This window comes from Cricetulus griseus (genome assembly GCF_003668045.3).
Source record: "Cricetulus griseus strain 17A/GY chromosome 1 unlocalized genomic scaffold, alternate assembly CriGri-PICRH-1.0 chr1_0, whole genome shotgun sequence".
In the NCBI taxonomy this organism is placed as follows: Eukaryota; Metazoa; Chordata; class Mammalia; order Rodentia; family Cricetidae; genus Cricetulus; species Cricetulus griseus.
Window position 1 is genome coordinate 58,253,242 of NW_023276806.1, and position 21,665 is coordinate 58,274,906.

Here is a 21,665-nt window from a genome sequence, read left to right on the forward strand (position 1 = left end):
CTGTGGACCAGCCTCCCTTCTAACAAGATGGGAGCCATTTGTCATGTCTACCATGTGCAGGTGAGGGCATGCCAATTCCCAGTATTGCAGTAATTTCAGGACAGGTGCTTTGTCATCCACAAAGACCATCCCAACACGGCAGTGATCCCCCATGCAGAACTACTTCAAACCCATTCTAAGAGCCTTTTCGGTGTTTATAGAATATACTCTTATCAGTTACTATCTCAATTTTCATTTTATCTCTCCTTTGCAGCCATGGGGATGTAAATGAATTAGGAGGGAAAGTGGACCCGGGATTTTTTCTTTCTTCTGCATCTTATTCCATAGACAACAAGGCCTTCTCTCTTGAGGGGATATTCTCCCTCTGACTTCTTTACATTCCAGTTCTCATTGCTGCGCTGCAGGGCCTGGTGCCTAGGTTCTATGTGGCTCCCATCGGCCTGCACAATCAGTTTATCGATTCATCTCTACCCAGGATCTGATGCTTTACTTCCTGGGCAGTGATCTGTCCAGATCCCTCTTTGGAGTGGCTGGCTGTCATTCCAGTGAAAATGACCCTTTTGTATCTACCTGTCACTGATGGGGGAAATACTTCTGTGTATGTTTATAAATAAAGTATTTGCTTGGCCAATGAGACAGCAGGTTAGGCTGGACTAGGAGTTAAAGAGGATTCTGGAAAATGTAGTAGAGAAGTGGTGATCCAGGCAGGAAGTGACATAGCAAGGAGACTCATATTTAAGAAGAGGAAAAAGGAAGTGTCGCTCTCTTTTCCCCTTGGCTCCTGCTCCAGCGGCACGATGTGATTCACCAACAAGGAGAGACGCCAATAAGGTGTCCGATAAGATAAGTCTTATAAAATATATAGATGTATGGTAATTGAGACTGAGCTAACAAATGAGAATCCTAGTCATTGGCCAAGCAGCTTTGAACCTAATACAAGACTCTGTATATTTATTTGTGCCTAACTTGGGCGGGCGGCTGGCATAAAGCACACACATGGTGGTGGGGCTCAGGCGGCTTTTGGCAGAAATATTTATCGTAACATGTCACCGCTTCCTAAATTTCACTATTAACGATTTATTTAGGGGTTGACAGGCCCTGTTAGAATAATACATTACAGCTGATGCTTTCCTCTGGACATCAAAAAGGGTTCCATTCGTTACCCCTTTCCTCACTAATCCTTCCTTCAGTTTTCCTTCAGCCAGCCCTCGATGGCTCTGGGGATAAAGGAGCATTCTCAGTACAGGTCAGCAAACTATGTTCACTGCTTAACCGTGTCACAAGGATAAAGGAATCAGCCGTCCACCTAACCTGACTTCGTGGTCAAGCACCATAGACTTTCTTCTTGGACACTTTTCCTTCTGATGGGCCCAGCCAGGGTCACAAGTGCTATATTCTTCTCCTACTGCCATGCAGACTCATGACCTAGGGTGTGGGGAAGCTTATGTTTTATGGTTCAACTACCTTCTCATTATTGGAGCAAATATGCGATAAAGAATCTCAAACTCTGAGCCCAGAGAAGTGAGCAAGGCCACAGGGCTTGCTAGTGGCAGAGGAGAGGTGAGTCCCAGGCCTCCAGGTCAGTCCACTGCACCACTTGTGACTGTCACCTCCCATCGTAGGTGCAGAAGAACTCATTTTGAGCACCACTCCACTATCTCAACCTTGTTCGGAGCCTGCAGAGGACAACACCATTTACCTCTCTGCTCAGACCAAGTGTTGCTGGGGACACAGGAGGCAGGGACGATGAGGAGGGAGACAGAAAGCATTCAGGAGTGTTTCTGAGTCTTACTTTACCTTTCTGTTCCCATCACCGTTATACTAGAACTCTGCAGGCTCCTAACCATAGCACTATTTAATGAGAGTATGTATGGTCTACTTCAGACTGGCAAGGGACTCCATGAATGAACATTCCATGGCAAGAGGATGAACAGCGGGGAAGTAAGGGAGGTTGGAGGATACAGGGGCTGAAGGGGACAGAAGTTCACTCTTGACTATTTGTTTCTTGGCTCCAAACTTTACTGGTATGACAGAGACCCAGTGGTCAGGAGGTGCATTTCTATTTGTTTAAGATAGCCAAAGGGAAGCAGAATATCAGAAAGGACTGTGGTGTGAACACTGAGATCAGAAGCCACTGTCCCACCATGCCAAGCTCTCTGAGCCTGATAGTCTGTGTACCGGAGGACTCATCAGTGTTCGCTGCTGCATTTACTCTCAGGGATAACGATTATATCAGCCACCAGATGAGAGGGAAGAAGAAGGGGCTTGTGCGAGGCTGGCAGACATCGATTCTTGCTCTATGGCTTGTACTTGCATAGGAAGTGTTGGTGCTCATTGCATCTGTTTTTGTTCCAAGTTAAGAATCCTGTAAGAAAATAAAGACATTTAAACCAAGCTCATTCATTACTGAATTTGCCAGAATTATCTGTGTGTTTTTCTTGGAGTCCTGGACAAGGGACAGTGTTGGTTATTTTAGGTGCCTATGTGGGTAGGATATGATATTGTTTAGTCCAGAAGTCCAGCAATTGCTAGCTGCCTAGCTGTGTAGATATTGATCTGTGGGTATTTTGTTGATATTGTTGACACTCAAATCAAAAGACATTTAATAAAGAGGACCAGACCAAGGGCTTCCTGGAACAGAAGGTTTTCCCATTAATTGCTTTGGATTCAGCCTTTCCAATCAAGTCCTGCAGTAATTTCCCTCTCCCCTACCCTCACCCAAGCATCTACACCTCCCATTACTGGTTCTTTGGGGACCCCCTGACTAGCATAAACACCCACTTTCTCACATCATTGCAGATTGTATGCGCTCTACTCCAGCACTCGGGAGGAAGCAGCACCTGACACAGACCCAGGAAAGTCTCCCTTTATGTGTTGTGCTTGGTTTAGTTGTTTTTTTTTAATTTAAGATTTATTTTTCATTTTTATTTATACACATATGTGCATGCATGCACTGTGTGTGCATGTGTGTACCTGCCCATGTGCACTGGAGTGCATATGTGTGGGTGCCTACAGAGGCCAGAAAAAGGGCATCAGGCCCTCTGGAGCTGGAGTTATAGGAGGTTGTGCACTGCCCAACTTGAGTGCTGGAAACCAAACTCCTATCCTCTGTAAGAGCAGAAGTTTCTCTTAATTGCTGTACTCACTAGCAACTTGACACATGCTAGAGTCATCAGAGAACAGGGAGACTCAACTGAGAAAATGCCTCCATAAAATCAGGCTGTAGGCAATACTGTAGGACATTTTCTTAATTAGTAATTCTTGAGGGAGGACCCAACCCATTGTGAGTGGGGCCATCTCTGGGTGGGTGGTTCCAGATTCTATAAGAGGATAGGCTGAGCAAGCCATGAGGAGCAAACAGCACCCCTCCATGGCCTCTGCATCAACTCCTGCATCCAGATTCCTGCCCTGCTTGAGTTCCTCTCCTGACTGCCTTTGATGATGAATTGTGATGTGTAAGTTAAATAAACCCTTCACTCTCCAACTTACTATTGGTCATGGCGTTTCATCATGGCAGTAGAAACCCTAAGACAACCGCTGAGCTATCCCTCCAGCCCCTCCTTTGTGTTTGAAATGGTTGCATCAAGGACCTGGGGATGGCTTTCCTAGACTCCACAGGTGAACTTCAAAGATGGACAAGCCACTGTAACCAGTCATGTCCCAACAGGTTACTAATTTAGAAAGAAGGGCCTGGACAGAAACTGGGGGCCATTTGGGGGACTGAAATACATATTTTTAGGAGAGGCCTAACTATTTCTGTCCTCAGAATTCCTCAGTCCTTGTCATCCTGGAGAGGTTGTGGAAGAATGTTGAGCTTCCTCTTAGCTGGTGCCTGCTTGGGTCTTGACCTGCAGGTCTGAGCCTGTCAACTGCTCTTATTCCCCATACTCCTGAGACACAAAGGGTAGCTGTGCATATATATGTCCTGATTCAAGTGGTCTGTAGTTGGGGCACCAGAACATGATGAAATGGGGACTATAGACTTGTTGAGTAATTTCTAGCATGGAATCAAGAGTGTGTGCACAAGCCTGCTAGCCTGAATCAGGCCTGCAGAACTAAGGTTGGCTGGCTGGATATGTAGTTGTGTAGGGTGCTTTGGTACACGCACTAAGCCCAGAGAAGAGTTGGAAGAGCAGCTTCCAGTAACCAAGAGCAGCTTTCCCATGGGTACCCACCTAGACTGGTCCCCAGTCTAATCTCCTGCCTGCCTTCCTCCCACAACTAAATAGGGATGTGCTGGGGATGGGGAAGGTGTGTGAGCACACCAAACCTGAGCATTGAGCTCAGCCTGTACATGAAGGCACCAAGTAAATGTCAAGGTCATGGGGATACTGCTCTCAACCTTTCAAAGGAGGCATCTGAGGCACCAGAAGGAAGTCTGCATGGGCTCAGGCAGCTCAGCAAGAGGAAGATGCCACATTTCTACAAGGTCATTCAGAACACAGAGCTTCTGCCCTTGACCCCCCAGCCAGACTGGGCATAACTTTTTTTTCCTTCTTTCTTTTTTCTTGCAGGACTGAAGATTGAACCCAGTGTTGTGAAATATTAGTTTAATATGTGTTAAATTCATTTATGCTATGGAATATTTGTTTAATGATGCACAAATGTGTTGCATTCTTTTATGTTGCATTTGTTTACCTCTGCAAAGTGGTGTTACTTTGCCTGTCTAAAATGGCTGATTGGTCTAATAAAGAGCTGAATTGCCAATAGCAAGGCAGGAGAAAGAATAGGCAGGGCTGGTGGGCAGAGAGAATAAATAGGAGGAGAGATCTAGGGAATAAAGAAGAAGGATCAAGAAAAGGAGAAGGAGAGGAGAATGCCAGGACCCAGCCACCCAGCCGCACAGTCAGCCACAGAGTAAGAAGGAAAGAAACATATATAAAGAAAATGCCCAGAGGCAAAAGGCAGTTAAAGAGAAATGAGATAATTTAAGTTAGAAAAGCTGGCTAGAAACAAGCCAAGCTAAGGCCAGGCATTCATAAGTAAGAATAAGTCTCCATGTATTTATTTGGGAGCTGGGTGGTGGGCCCCCAAAGAGTAAAAAAAAAACAAAAAAAAAAAAAAAACAAAAAAAACTAACTACAACCCAGGCCCTCAAATATACTAGACAACTGTTCTACTGATGAGCCATATTCTCAGCTCTCTTCTTAACTTTTTATTATAAGACAGGGTCTTACTACATTGCCCAGGCTATCCTTGAACTCACTCTGTAGTTCAGGCTGGTCTTGAACTTGATGAGCCTCCTGCCTCAGCCTTCCAAGTACTGGGATTATAGGCCTGTGGTAGTTTACAGTCCCAAAATGAAGCAGAAGGTCACAAAACAATTAGATTAGGATGCAGAGTGAAGAGTCCCAAGGGAATGACAAAGGGACACAAGGGACAAAATACCCAGAAGTCCTTCCTAAATAGAAAGGAGACAGGAATGGGTCCATTGTACAGATATAAAATAGCACTGGGCAGGGGTCTCATGAAGATTTTCCCTTTAAGTCCTTCCCTTGGCCAGCTTTTCCCTAGCCTTGTTCCTTTCCCTGGGTTTTTAATTGATTACCTAATTTTATGTTCTCTCCCAACCCCCACCCCCATATGTGGCTGACCTGTGAGCTTCCAGGGAGTCTCTTATCTCCACACACAGCCCCCATCTTCCTACCCATGTGCTGAGATTACACATGCACACTACCTTGTCCAGCTTTATGTGGGTTCTGGAGATTCAAACTTGGGTCTTCATGCCTGTGCAGCAAGCATACTGCCCCAAGCCACCTCCCCAGCCCTCTTCTTTGGGTTTCTTTGTGTCTGAAGCCTGTGTTATGTTTGCTGTGTGCTGAGAAGGGATGGGATAAAAAAGACTCAGGTTCCCACAGCTATGCCACAGGCTCCTTCTGTGTGGGGTTCTGATGATAGGAAAGGATTTGAGAACTTCATCCAGTGAGGAGCCCAGAACCATGGGGATTCAAAGGGTCAAGGGAAACATCTGGCCAACTGCTCCCCAAAGCTGGTCTGGCTAAAAGGCAGATATGGAGGGCCCCATGCCATATAGGTCTGAGAGACCCTGGACTGTGTTCTGCTGGAATGTTCTCCAGTTGATCTTTGTGACTTTGAATCTCTCCTAACACAGTTTCTACCACAATGAAAACAAAATGTTCACCTTTTCTTTGGTTGACTCTGGTGGTAGGCTTCTGGCTGCATTCTGAGGTAGTTCACAGTGAGTTTGGACAGTGTTAACTATTAAATTTCCCCTCAAATTGGGCAGGCAGCCTTGTTTTAGTAGCTTGTACCTATGGCTTTGCCTGTGTACTGGCTAACTTGCCTTCACAGCAGCAGTGTGGGCTCTGCTGGCCTACAAGATTCCCTTCTCCAGCTTTTTGCCTCTGACGCCTTTGTCATAGTCTGTTGCCTCATGCCTGCTCCCTTGCTGTTAAACAGTTCCTTCACTGGTGTATCAATTTGGCAAAGACTGCAGAGTGGGCACAGAGAGCTGAAGGTTCTCGACTGTGTGTCGAGACCACTGTCCTGTAAGGTGGTGTTGTTGAATGAAAGGGGTGTTGGGAAGGTGCACAAGGGTACCCCTTTTGCTCTTACTAAAGGACGGAGCTGTAGCTTGGAGAGAGGGAAGTGACACAAGGAACTTACTGTCCTTCGGGTTCAGCGCAGCACAGTGCCTGCCTTCACTCTTTGTCCTGCGATTCCAGGGTCTGTACAGCTGTGTAGACCCATCAATCCATCGCCATAACTGATTCTGCAAAGACAGGAAACAGAGGGAATGTGCAAGTCAGCCAGCTCACCCTCCCACTGCCTTGTTGGGCCTTCAGCCCAGTGAAATGGGGGTTTCATGGGATGGAGTACAGAAATGTGTGAAGAATCAAATTAGAAAAGCCACTCCATTCTCGGTAACAGAGGAAAACATCACTAATGTTTTAGCATATTTCCTTCTGATGGAAACATGGTTATCAATGTACTAAAATACAGTCCTCTTTAAAACAGATATTCAAGTCTTTCATTTGCTTTCTAAACAAACCTGTCTTCAACACAAGGATGTCATAATCTACCTAACAATCTCCTATTGACTACTCGGTATATTGTTTCCAATTACTATGAAAAACACTGGTATGACTAATTTTGTTGAGATTCACTCTGTGTTCTCAAAATTATTTCCTTATAATATATCTCAGAAACAGAATTAATGGGTCAAGTAATGTGACTAGTTTGAGGTTATCAATACCCACTGACACAGTACTTTCCCAAAACTGCCCACTTGATGGGGGAGCCCTTCTCTGTATATGTTTGACTTAGTGGTTGATAAAGTGTTTTGGTCAATAGGGAATCGAGATAGGTGGGTCTAGGAGTCAAGGAGGATTCTGGGAAATGTAGTAAAGAGAAGTCTTGTGATCCAGGCAGGAAGTACAAATTTACATGCTCACTGACTGGGCACATGGTCCATTTCTCTACATCCTCAAGATATTATTCATGATACAAAGAAAAATGCTGGCAATCTAAATCAAATTATGTCATTTTAGTTTGCAGTTCCTTGATTATTAGCGATAAGAGTACAGTTTTAGAACATTTGTTTGTCATTTGTGTCTCACAGTCACACATGTGAAAAATCAAACTACAAAAACATCTCACAGAAATAGATGCAAATATATAGCTTGTCTCAGAAATCAGAGTTTTACTTGACAGCAAAGTAAATACATAAACAAGGAAATATTCAGCCAAATGAGGTGGTGCCCGCTTTTAATGCCAGCACTTGAGGCAGCAGAGGCAGGCAGATCTCTGGGAATTTGAGGCCAACCTCGTCTATTTAGTGAGTTCCAGGTCAACCAACACTACACAGTGAGACACTTGTCTCAAAGAGGGGAGGATCTGGAGAGATGGCTCAGCTGTTAAAAGTACTTGTTACTTTTACTGAAAACCAGGATTGGTTCCCAGCACCCACATGGCAGCTCACAACTGTGTTACCCCAGTTCCAGGGTACTTGATATCTTCTTCTGGCCTCCCCAGGCACCAGGCACATACAAACATGCAGGCACATACTCATACACAGGAATTAAAAATATAAAAATATTTTAAAAGTTAAAAATTGCACAAGTCAAATAAACACCATTTAAAGCAAATAACTGTATAACAGTTACAGCAAAAAACAAACCCCAAAAACAAAAAAAAAAAAAAAACACTTGTTTTTCTGCAATATTCAAAAGACAAAATATAATGTGATTCATAGGCAATTGCCAAAGGTGACCACATGTTCATGGAATAAGGTGTGTGAGCATTGGTGTCTCCAGCTATTTCATCAGGATCGGAAAGGAGGGCTTGCCCTCCTATGTCCCCATTTCAGGTACGTATAGACGTCCCCTTGCCCAATCCATAAATACAGACGTTCTGTGCTGCTTCTCATAGTCAAGTGCTGATGAAGAGGACAGAAAGGTCCAGAAGAAAGAATTAAGGATGATTTTTTTAAAAAGTGACAGAATCTCAGAAAAAAGGTTAGCTGAATGTTTTCACCTTTAATTAAGACACAAAGGCAATTAAATTACTCCGAATCTTCTAGAAGATTGGTTTGCATGCTTTCTCTACCCCTCTGTCTCTCTCTCCTTTATTGGAAGGTTCTAGAAAATTGGTAATTTTGTGTCTGAGGCTCCAGGAGAACCTTAATTAAAGTTCTACAAAAAGGAGCTATTTAAATGATTTCTTCTGCTGGGGGAAAGAAGGGGTCCCTGACCTTCAGGCCTTGTCCTGGATCTTTGGAGGTGCTTGGCTGCAGGGCTGGTTACTACTTTCATCCTGTTTATAGGCCAGGAGGCCACTTCTCAGGAAAGGATTGTCATTCTGGGTTTCCCAAGAGGCTCCGTGAGCCAAACATGGGGTTACCTTCTGGGGGTCATGCAGGCCAATCCACACAGGCAGGTTTCTTTGATAGCCAAATATGTAATTTGATATGACGCTGGCTTCCTTTTCATTCAAGACAGATGCCAAATGGGATCCATTTCCATATGACTGACACTCCAGCTGCAAGGAGAGGTCCCATTAATGATGCCATGAGCATACAGCTCTCTCCTTGGAGCCCTGGTGTGCCAAGAAGGATGGATTCCCTCCCCGCCCCCCACCCCCAGAAACTGGAATAAACCCCACAGGTGATTTTTGTCGCTATACACTATACGAGAAGACAGAAGGCCATAGTGTTGGGTCCCAGAGGAAGCCAAAGCTCAAGGCCAGGGCAGGAGATTTAGGATCAAAGGAAATACCCTGGGGCCCCAGTGACCTTTGTAAGTCACTTCACCTCTCTGAGGCACAATTTACTCATAATTACAGAATCTGGGGTTGCCTGGCTCTCCCTCTCCCTATCTCTTTCTGGCTCAGTCTTTCTTCCTTTCACTCTCTCTTCCCCCAGTTATTTAGGAATCCACTCAATTAGACATTCCATCCCCTGGATTTTCTTTGATACTTCTCTCGGTCTAATCAAACAAAAATCATCTTTGCTTACAATGCAATGAAAATTTCTGTTTAGATGTCACAACCACACATTTCTTTTATACGTCACTTGGTTGTTGAGGGGAAGTACCCTTATGTAGCCAAGGCAGGTCCCAAACTACTCATGACCTCCTATCTCAGCTTGCAAGAGCTGGAGTTGTAGGTGTACTCCACCACACCCCGTTCTCACAGATTTGGAAGTCAGAGAACACAGCCTGATACTCATTAGCTGTCACTTGGTGGGTTTGCCTCCCTTGTTCCTTTCCTTCCTTTGTGGAGTTACACACAGGACACTTGCAACCACTCTGGCCTGGGTCATGCCACATTGCATCTATATGTGTCAATTGGTCCCAAGCTGGAGAGACAGCAACATCAATTCTCCACTTACTTGGACTGGCTATTTGGATGTTTGGAGACATCTTACACAGAGCTAGAAAGAATACAATCCAGGCACATGTGTGCTATGTGAAGGCACCTCCCATTGGCTTTTTGCTTGGTGTCCCTGAGACCTGTTTCAGGCATTTCCACATCACTCTCTCCGGTAACTCACATAGGGGAATTCAGTTATTCTTTGTACAAGTCCCTCCATGCTTTATGCTTCTTTGACATGCGTATTTCTAGCTATCTGAGTGTCCTGAGGCTTCTCCTGGGGTCCCAGGAAGAACCCTTGACTTGTAAGTCAAAAACGATCTACAGCTCTAGCTGGCTCCTTTCTCTAAAAGAAACCAGCAGCTCAAACTTCTCACCTCAGCATGAGACCAGTTTTCCATCTTCCGGAAGTACCCATAGCAGTGGGACTTGTAATAAAACCACCCCGAAGCACAGCTGGGTCTCACGAGATCTGTACAGAAACAAAAGGCAGTCACAGATTTTGATGTCAAAAAACTCGGTATGGTGATGAGACACGGCTTTTGGATTTGGAACACCTTAAAAAAAGGGAAGAGTCCATTTCGGAAGGTCCCTGCTGCAATGCTAAAAATGTCTACTGTGTGGGGCTGGGGATCTAGGTAAATTGGAGGGATGCCTGCCTTGCACGCACAAAGCCCTGAATTTGATTCCCAACTCTTCATATGTCAGGTGTGGTGTATATGTCTGTGATCCTCACACTCAAATGATGAAGAAGAATCAGGAATTCAAAGCCATCCTTGGCTACATAGTGAATTTGAGGACAGCCAGGGCTACCTGAGACTTATCTCAACACACACACACACACACACACACACACACACACACACACACACACACACACACACAGAGAGAGAGAGAGAGAGAGAGAGAGAGAGAGAGACAGAGACAGAGACAGAGACAGAGACAGAGACAGAGACAGAGACAGAGAGAACAAACAAAATTAAACCCCAAATTTTTATTATTACTCTTCTCCCAGCCTGCATCAAAGGACCTTTTACCAGGGACTATTTACTAGGAAGGGAGAATCAACCTTCCTGGGAGTACTGAACACACACTCTGAACCAACAGTAATTCTAAGAAACCCAAATATCACGGTGGCCCAGCTGTCAGAGAAGGAATTAAGGAGGGTGTGGAGCCATTGGAATTTTGTGCTCTGAAGTGTCAATGCCAATCAACTGTTGCCATTTCCCTGGATCTGAGTGTGTAACTGCAGTAGACATACTCAAGCCACTGGTAGAATGACACAGCCAGGCTTCGTGGAGTAGACAGACATTAACTGGGAGTTAGAGAGGTATTATTAGGAGAGCCTTTTGGAAGGGAGTGGGAGAAATGGCAACTGGGCTAAAATGAGATCATGGGTGGGCTGTACCTCAATATCGAGGAGAGGGCACGGTTTATATTTCAGAGGAAAGGAATGGGCTGGGCAGAGGCATGGAGGCAGGAATGTGTCTGCTGAGTGCAGAAATAGCAAGTCCCTAAGTTTTCCTGAAGCACAGGGGTTGTGTAAGACAAACTGGCCAACAGGAACAAGAAAGGCCTGTGGCAAAGGAGGCTGTGACTCAGGAAGGCTCAAGCTTTCCATCCTAGGGGACTCCAAGTTTAGTTGACAATGTAGAGTAACTGTTACAAAAAGCCTCTGAGGATTATCTGAAATACACTGATGCCAAGCAGCAAAGATCCTCATTTATTTCTGCTATTAGAAGAAACAACAGGATTTTTACATTAAGTAAAGGGAAAGCATTTATCCCTGGATGCAGCCACCATCAGCAGGCGGGCCGATGCTGGCATTAGGCCAAGCGATTTATTCCAGCTCTATTTTCATCAAAATATATCAGAAAGATGAAACAGGACCAGATGGTTACCTGGTAAAGTCTCTATAAAATAGAAATGCTACTCTTTAAGGTCAGTCTTATGGCCTAAAACCCATGTTTCTACCAGGAATCCTTCCAATCTTTGATTTATGAATATGCAAAAATGAGAAATTAGGAACTTAGTAACAAACAATTACAAAGTTGAGAAACCTCAGCTGTTTTACAAGAAAATTTGAAAAAAGTAAAGGAAATCTTAATTTTTGAATCTGACACTAAATATTTTTCTTTTCCTTAAAAAAATGTTATTTGCAAGAGTGCTTTGCTATGTAGCCCAGGCTGGACCAGTAGATGTTCCTGCTTCAACCTTCTGAGTGCTGGGATTATAGGAATGCACCAAAGCCCTGATGAAACCAAAGCTTTGTTGTTGTTGTTTTGTTTCAGATCGCAGAAATAAAATTGTGAAAGTGGATGGCTTTGGGCGGGGTGGGGGGGGGAATCTGTGCTTTGTGTTGACTAGTTTTATGTCAACTTGACACAAGCTGGAGTCATCAGAGAGGAGGGAGCCTCATTTGAGAAAATGCCTCCATAAGATGGGGCTATAGGACACTTTTTAATTAGTGCTAGGGGAGGGCCCAACCCATTGTGGGTAATGCTGTCCCTGGGCTGGTGGGTCCTGGGTGCTATCCGAAAGCAGGCTGAGCAAGTCATGAGGAGCAAGCCAGTAAGCAGCAGCCTTCCATGGTTCTGCATCAGTTCCTGCCTCCAGGTCCCTGACCTGTTAGAGATTCAGTCCTGATTCCTTTGATGATGGACCATGACATGGAAGTGTGACCCAAATAAACCCTTTCCTTCCTAACTTGCTTTTGATGGTGGTGTTTCATCATGGCAATAGTAACTCCAACTAGGACAACGCTGATTATTGGGAAGGGCTATAGTTTTCAAACCAGTGAAATATCCCCCAGGACTCATAGATTCGAGTGGCTGCTCCCCAGCTGGTGGCATTGTTTTAAAAGACTGTAGAACGTTTAGGAGGTAGAACCTCACTGGAGGAAGTGGATTCCTGGGGGCTGGCCTTGAACTCTGTGTAGCCAAGGCAGGTCAGGGATCTGAGATCATTCTGCAATGTTCTGAGCAGCCAGGATTCCAGTCATGCATCACTAGACTCAGCTAGAATATAGCTTTTAAAAACCATCACCATTATTATGATAACGGGTAGAATATTACTGAAAATATTAACCAGATGCAGTTCCCACTGTCTCTAAATGTTTCTCTGTTTCTCTTCACTGAGTTCCAGGCAGCCACAGGCCAGGGCAAGGAACCATTGTGGGGACAACAGAGCTATAGTCTTGGCCATCTGCCTCTTTTGAAAGAGAAAATCTATTTCTAAGTTATCCACGCCTCCTTTACATGCAAGATTAGACTTTTTCCATGAGCTGTTGTGCAAATACATGGGATCTGTCTTAAGCACAGTTCTCAGGACTGTAACAATCAACAAAAAGTTTTTCTACAGCTGGGAGGAAGATCTGTCTGGAAAAGAGCCATGGAAGGACCCATGGTATATATTTTGGCTGTATCTACTCCTGGAGAGAGAACCAAAGAGATTAGTGAAGTCCTGGGAAATGAGTTAGAGCGTCTTATCTTATTCTCCAGAATATAGTCAGGGCAAATGTCAAGTTCTTACAGGAAACCAGAGGTCAGGGCAGCCCCGAAACAGCATATGAAAATGGTTGTAAGGCTGCTCAGCAGGGGCTGGGGGTAGCTTTTGGTGTTCTGTGCTTTCTTGCAGGGGGGCAGAAATGGTGTTTGAATTCCTGGTCCTGAGAAGCCTTAAATGCTGCGATAACTGGTGGCTGGAGGCAGGTGTGGGGTTGGGGACAGCAAGTACCACACAAAGCCATAGCAAGAGCAGCCTTCAACTGATGACCCCCAAAACACTATTTCTCTTGACACTTCCTTGCATTAGTTCCTCCCCTTTGTCAAGCCAATTCAAGAAGTTTTAGGCCTCAATGGATCTTTTAGTGGCCTCTTTTCTCAACAGAAGTAATGCTCAAGCAAGCAATTTTTACATTGCCATCTCCAGCTCCCAGCAAGGCTGTGGGGGACTGTGGGAGATGTCCAAAACTAGGAGCTGGCCAGAGCACCACATAGTCTAGTGATGTGACTTTTGGCAAATATATTTTTCTCTGCCCACATTTTACTCATAAATTCAACAAAGCAGTTACATTAGATGAGCCCACATTTCATCTTGTTCCAGTCCAGATATTCCATGGTATTTTTTTCTCAGTATACTCAAACTTTCCTTGTTCTGTTTTCTCTTCTGTAGATCCTATACTGTCGCTGGCACACACCCTGTCGTTAATGACTGGTCCATGAGTGAGCAATAGCCATCTCTGCAACTAGGTTTGCAGGTCCCTGGCAAAGTAGACCATGTAATATGCTCAAATCAGAAAACAGTGCATAAATGTTCGGGCTTTGTGATTATAGCTGTCAGCTACAGACAGACAGTCTGATGCCTGTTGGGTTCTTAAAACAGTCTCTTCATCATTCACAACAAACTTGCCAAATTTATTCTGCAACCCACGATTTAAGTATGGCTTACAACCATCGTGGGCTGGCTTTATTTGACTGTAGAGCCTTTGACATGTCGTATTATTTTTCCTTCTTTGGTATTTCTTTCCTGAAATGCCTGAGGGGGCGAATGGATGGTGTGTGTGATGTGTGCACCGTGTGCTTGCTGGCTGTGGCTGCCTTCCAATAGTGACTGAACTCACCACTCAGGACTTCAGGGCCAGCTACACAGCTCAGCAGTAGGAGCAGCCGGACACATTTGGGAGCCATCTTCCTCTTTCCCCTGACACGATACTTCGATGCTTTGATTTCAAGGCCCTTAGAGCTCTTTCCAGTTTTTCCTTAAAGTCTCTGGTATCTCTAAAACCTGCAATTAGGACCAGAAGGGTGATGGCATTTAGACACCACATCAAAATTATTTCCAAGTAGATGCAGGTTTTACAATAGAGATAATCTCAGGTTTAGCATAGGGATGATGAGCATTTAATTTATGAGGTTTTATTCTTACCTTCAAGCCCCTCTGGACCGATGTCAGAACCCTAACTACAGTTGGAGGAAGTCCTTGGCAATCTTAGTAAAGTTAATTTGTGAACCACCCCTTGCTCCTGGGTTATCTCCAGGAAAGCCAGCAGAGGGCGACCTGGGCACATTTCCTCACAGGTAGTAATAGCCCTTCTGAAGTCCCAGAAATATAATAAAGTAGTTCCAATACTGACATTTTTTTTAATGCTGAAGGTAAACAATTGGCCCAAATTCAGCTACAGATAAGAAGGCCTTGGGTCTTCAAGGACTGGGTCATGTGCTCTGTGTCACCAGCTATAACTAGATCTGACTCTTTAATCCTGTTGACATCACTTAAAAAAAAAAAAAAAAGCTTTGCTAGTCTCCCCTTTCATTACCAAAAAAACCCCACAAATCATTAAAATATCAGTACAGACCAAGAAGTGGGAAGTGAGCCCACCTCCCAGTGACAAGCAGTTTGGTGAAGAGCCCACAGACTCTTCCTAGGCACCTGTGCATAGTTTTCCATAAATCTAATCACACTGTCTTGTGACTTGGCTGCTTCTCAGACACAGACCAGCTACAGAAGACATTCTTGCAGTCACGGTTCTTTGTTCAGTGTCTCTTCTCTGTTTGGTATGACCTCACGTGTTCCACTACTCTCACAGAGTAAGTCCATTGTCATTTTGAACCCCTCCCTGTCTTCTGGAAGGCTTGCCTACTCGTCCTACTCAGGACTGGTGCCCTCCTATCTCATGAAAAACATTTAAATTTATCAAAAGTGTTGTTTACTAAGTTTGGCACTTAAAAAGAAATGTTTTCTTGTACCTAAAGGCTGCCGATGAAGTGGAGCATCTTTTTAGATATGATTTTTAAAATTTCTTATGTGAATTATTAGTTTATAGCTTTCTATATTTTTCTATTTTGTTGTTCTTTTCTGATGATTGGTGAGACTGTATTTTGTACATTTATGCCTCCCATTGGGGTACTAAAAGTATCTCTTAATTCATATTTTTCTCTCATTGATATTTTTGTTTTTACCATTCTGAAGGACCACAGACTTCAAATGTAGGGGCCAACATGACACCCCAAAACCCCACTTCTTTTTTGCTTCCTCACAGTAGTCCTTGCCCCTCTGCCTAGTGCATCCAGCAAGTACTGAGCTATGTGTTTCACTGGATCTTTCAGTGGCCTCTTGACAGAAGTAAAGTTCAAGTTTTAAAAATGCCTTTGTTGTGTGCGTGCATGGTCTCCTTTATTATCTTTGGAATGTCTATGAGAAACAGTAGCCACCACTGTGTCATACGGTTAAAATAGGTAGCCACATGCCCTTCCATTCTTACCTACGCTTTATGGCAATTCTAAGCCGTAGTGGTTTCCCCAAAATAACATGAAAATGAAGAATTCATTGAATTCTTATCTAACCATGCTTTCTGATTAAAAAAATAAAACAAATAATAACCTCTCAAATAATCGATGGCTTGGGAGATGCAATAGGGCATCTAAATGGGAGACTTCTGGAAGCTCTATCTGCAGCCCCCGTGAGCACTTGGGTCTGACAGTAACAGAAGGGGCATCCCTTCTCTCCTATTTGCTTTGATTTTTTAAGATTATCCCATGAACCTTGCACTTCTTTGCTGAACTTTCCTTTCAAAAGTACTGTGGGATTTCAAAGTTATGAAACCCTTTGAAATGTAAATGGAACTCAATGTTGGTGGAACTCAACATTCAGACTGACTGGCTGGAGGAAGGGAGGTCAGTCAGCATTTCTTTCCTTACTCTAAATGGACTTGAGACATCTGGTGAGGCCCTGTCATCTCCTTTGACCTCCATACTGACCTTGGTAACTACACTGAACAGCAAGTGTTAGTGTTTGGCCAGTAAGCAAAGTGACACTCGTTGTATTCTGTAACATTCCCTAAATTTCACAGATAACAGCCGCAAAGCCACCACTGGAGTCAACACTGCTGGCCTGGCCGCCAAAGCTAACTCTCAGTAAGAGCAGAAAGAAAATAAACAACTCAACTCAGAGCTGAGGAGAGGACTCAGGGGGTAAAGATGCTTGCTATGCAAGCCTGGTGACTTGAGTCCCATCCTTGGGACCCCTGTAAAGATGGAAGGAAAGAACTCCACAGAGCTGTTCCCCAATGCCAGTTTGCCACGCACACATGTGCAGACACCCACACAGAAATTAATATTGATGATGATGTCAAAAGTAAACTATTTAAACCAAACCGTACTATAACAAACACTCCAGCAAAAGCAACAGAGCTGTGACCACTAGGTAGCTAGCAGAGAATAACAGGTGTTCACAGAAAGCCCTCTTTCCCCGCTGCAGGGAGGATTACCTGGTTGGAAGCCACACTCTGAGAACCTGCCTTCTTCAGCTTCAGTGGTCCCAGGTTCCTGCAGCTTTATACCTTCTTGCCTCAGGATGTGATGACCTGTTGAAGTCATGAAGCAATAGCATTATTTACTAATAATTACCCTTATCTACAGTCAAAAAATGAACTGTTCAAGTGATAGCTTAAGAACGGACACACAATGAGCTTTGTCTAGCCAAGATCAGAACCTCTCCCTGTGTGCAAACAAAATCTTTAATGTCCACGTTATTAAAGTTAACAGTATCCTGTAGTCTGAGAATGGCCTGTTTCCGCTCCCATTTCTTCACTTTTTTGTGCTTAGTTCTATTTTGCAATTTTCCTCTCCTTTTTGTCCCTTTGTGTGGTGGTAGGTGACTTCTATCTTTCTTTCTTTTCTGGAAAGACGTTCCACTCTGAAGAGTTAGATTTCTATCCTTGCAGGAAAGATTTGACTTTAGGGTCAGACTGAGGACTACATAGGCTCTTCTCTCCACAGGGTCCGTTCCTAGAATGCATCAAGGTCCTTAGATGCCTGTTTGCCTCTCTCCTGTGGAACTGAAGGTACTGAAAACTTATTTAATCCCAGCACTCAGGAGGCAGAGGCTGGAGGATCTCTGTGAGTTCAAAGCCAGTTTGGTCTATAGAGCGAGTGCCAGGATAGGCTCCAAAGCTAAACAGAGAAACCCTGTTTTGAAACAGTGGGAAGAAAAGAAAGAAAAAGAAAAAGAAAGGAAGAAAGAAAGAAGGAAAGAAAGAAAGAAAGAAAGAAAGAAAGAAAGAAAGAAAGAAAGAAAGAAAGAGAGGAAAAGAAAAAAGTAGAAAGGCCACCAGGTTTGCTTTTCTGTGAAAAGGCTAAGGGATTTATTTTTGTTGTGGGTGCCAGAGACTACTCACTTCAAGCTACAGAGTTAGCTCTGTTAGGGCTATTGTGTCTGAAAAAGGTCACAGTGATGCTCAGATCTTACTCCAGAGAAGTGCCTTGGCTAATGTGACTGTCAGTTGTAGAAAAGTCAGAGCTCTCTGCCCGAAGCCTAAGTTGCTTTCTAGATGCCATTCTGCCTCTGTTGTTGGGATTTTCCAACCTGTGTGTAAATTCATGCTAGGACCCAAGAAAGCAAGGTTTTCCCAGCCTGGCTCCTGCAGTGACCTGGACCCTCTGATGATGCTCAAGGGGAAGAGCACAGGGTCTGGCTGATTCATGTTTGAGTTCTGTTCCCCTCTCACTAAAAAACACTCATCATCAGCTGGGCGGTGGTGTCACATTCCTTTAACCCCAGCACTCAGGAGGCAGAGGCAGGCAGATCTCTTTGAATTCGAGGCCAGTCTGGTCTACAGAGTGAGTTCCAGGACAGCTCTGCAATATGAATAAATAAACAAACACTCAAACAAAAAATAAAACTCTAATCATGTGCTGAACCTCTTGGAGCCATGATCTCCTAATCTGAATATGAAGGAGGGTATTGCTAGGTGAGCTTCCCTGTTTAATACACAATGCTTTTCCCCTTTAGAAAGCTAGATAGGGAAGGCACTGCGGCACTGTACAACAGAGAGCACAGATACCAACTCTGAGCCTTTCAAGTTCCAGAGGCCTGATCCAGAAGGAACGCTGGCAAGTTTTGCAAAATATTGTGGTGAGGTAGAACTTCTTCAGCCAAGCTCTTCCTTGACTGTTGCTCTGATCCATGTGCCACTGTTTTTAAGACTTCAGATGACAAAAAGAGTGTCAGAACATGTGAGTTACTATGTAGAGGTTTCTTACCGGAACCTCCATTGGTCAGGACAAAACCAGGGCACCAATAGAACCCACACCCAATTTTGAGACATAAGAATAAAAGGGATCCTTATCTGACATGAGGGCTGGCACACACTAATCCCATAACTCGGAAGCTGGAGTAAGACCGTGAATCTGCAGATACGCTGGGCTCCATCATGAGTTCTAGGTCAGCCTGAGCTACATGGCAGTGGGGTGAGGGATGAAGTTCAACTGATAGAGTACCTGTCTAACATGCAGCAACAATTAAAGCAGAGCTGGTGTCACGGACTGTGATTCCAACACTCAGAAGGGTCAGAAGCCCAAGGCCATCCTCAGCTACATAGCAGAGTTTTAGACCAGTCTGTGCTGCATAAAACTCTGTTTCAGAAACAGAGAATGTAAGGGATCAGAAAGACATCTAAATTTAAAAGTCTTGTTGACTACCAAGAAGGCATGATCTAAAAGAAACTGTTTATAAACACATCATACATGAAATTTAGAAAGCAAGAAACCTAAAGTGCACAAATCAGTAACAATTACTTCTCAAGAGTCAGGAATCAGATTGGGACACTTAAGAGATGGTTCAGCTACTAAAAGCACTGACTGCTCCTGCAGAGGACCTGGGTTCAGTTCCCAGCACTCACACAGAGATCCACAACTGCCTGTAACTCCACCTTCAAGTGGTCTGACACCTTCTATTGACCTCTATCGTGCACTTCACACATGTATGCAGGTAAAACACCCATGTATACCAAAGAGTCAGCCATGATTACCTGTATAAATACATACAAATAACACTAGATAGACTGAGCAGGTTGTGTACACACACACACACACACACACACACACACACACACACACACACTAGCAACCTCAACCAAAGAAGAAGAGGCTATGATTTCAAGAGGGCATAAGGGGAGGTTGGTGAATAGAAAGTTGTTGGTGATGTAATTCCATTTTAGCTAAAGAGAGAGAGAGAGAGAGAGAGAGAGAGAGAGAGAGAGAGAGAGAGAGAGAAAATAACACAAAAAGAAAAGAATACAAGAGTCGAAATGGCACCGAGATGGAGAAACAAAGTGAAGACAGCTTTAGGAAATGATTTTCAAAGTAAGAAGGGAATTGGCTTTCCATGTAGAACTCTATACCTAGCCAGGCAGCCATAAGGGTACATACAAAATAGTTAAATTTAAGTTATAAGAACTTAAAAGCAATCAACAGAATCATTGAGCTTACTATTACAGTATGTCTTTGGAGGAAAAAAATATTCCAGAAGCAAAGAATTTGATACACTGGAGGAGTAAGTGTTGAATGTAACAAGTAATTATAATGATGTTTGGAAAGATTAGCAGTACTTTATTTTTAATATGAATAGAAGCCAAAGAAGCATCCAATATCCACCGAGGTTAGAGGGAGTTGACATGAGGCTGAGCCAAATTGAGGCTTTATTAGAAAATAGTCATTTGACGGTCGTGGCAATGGTTCAGTGGATGAAGTGTGGGCTGTACAGCATGAGAACCCAAGCTCAGTTCACCCCAAAAGCTAGGTATGGTGCCAGGTGCTATATTCCCACAGGGAGGTGAAGACAGGAGAATCGCAGGGCCTTCACTGGCCAGCTAGGGCTTAACGAGAGAGCCTCTCTCAGGAAACCAGGCAGAGAGTCATTGAAAAGAACAGCCTCCACATCTGTGTGGCTCCTCCCTCTCCTCCCGCCACCATGTCCATAGCATACACACAAATATTTGAGGGTATGTATTCTCAGAATTCTTGTCAATGAAAACCCGATGTTATGCTTCCTATGAGAATTACAGTTGAGGGGGCTGGAGAGGTGGCTCAGCCATTAAGAGCACTGGCTGCTCTTGTAGAAGACCCAGCACCCACATAGAGGTTCATGACAACCTGTGACTCTAGTTCTAGGGGATGTGACACCCTACAAGTAGCAGGCACACATATGGTGTGCACACACATACATATAAGTGGGCAAAACACTCATATGTAAAATTAAAATTTTTAAATAAAAAAATGTTTCATGAAAAAGAAAATTGCCATTGAGCCCCATATTCACCCAGATTCTGGGCATGACTAATCAAACCTTCCACGTCTCAACCCCCCCCCCATTTGTGTTTCCTGCACTGGCACACTGTTCCATCAACACCATCTGCCCCTGTTTGCCCACAAGTCCCCATGCCCTGCCAGTTTCCAGGCCTATTTGTTTGCAACATCCTTCTTCTCTCTCTTCATTTGGTCATGTTTATGCATGAACTACTTAATTAATTCAATAGACATTGAATGTGATCAACACAAGGATCTGGTGTGTAGACGTAGGTGCCAGGTGAAAGGGACAGGAAGATGCTTCTGTGTGTCTACAAATGGGTGTACAGAGACCAGAGGTCAAGCTCAGGTGTCGATTCTTAGCATCTGTCCACCCTCCCCAAATCTGGCCTTCCACTTGGGATCTGGGGGTCAAATGCAGGTCTTCGTGCTTGCACAGTGAGCTCTTTACAAGCCAGCTGTCTCCCTAGCCCCAGTTACAGTTTCCGTTTGGACGGTATTCCTGTTCTCCACTCTGACAGGGGTCATCCTCCCAAGCAGCTCGTGTATCGGTGCTTGTTTAAGGTGTCTTTCTGTCTGTTTTCTTGATGCTTTTCCAGGCCACTCACAATGGGGATTCATAATGTCTCTCACCTGTATGAGCCCATCCTCAGCAAAGTGTATTGACCAGTGTGACCAGCCACCCCTGAAAGAGCCTTTGCTACAAGCCTCTACCCCCACACCTTTTTTTAGCCCCACAGAGAAAAGTGT

General features: G+C 44.2%; 1 protein-coding gene across 1 annotated transcript; it reads right to left on the reverse strand.

The window, feature by feature from the left end:
• Positions 1–2,007: 2,007 nt before the first annotated feature.
• On the reverse strand, positions 2,008–14,839 carry Reg4 (regenerating family member 4). The gene is made up of 6 exons (XM_027393516.2): positions 14,758–14,839; positions 14,453–14,616; positions 10,209–10,303; positions 8,863–9,000; positions 6,628–6,733; positions 2,008–2,365 (listed from the first exon to the last, which is right to left on the reverse strand). The coding sequence occupies exons 2-6, from the start codon at positions 14,517–14,519 to the stop codon at positions 2,298–2,300; spliced, it is 474 nt and encodes a 157-aa protein (XP_027249317.1). The 5' UTR covers positions 14,520–14,616; positions 14,758–14,839; the 3' UTR covers positions 2,008–2,297.
• Between the last annotated feature and the right edge of the window lie 6,826 nt (positions 14,840–21,665).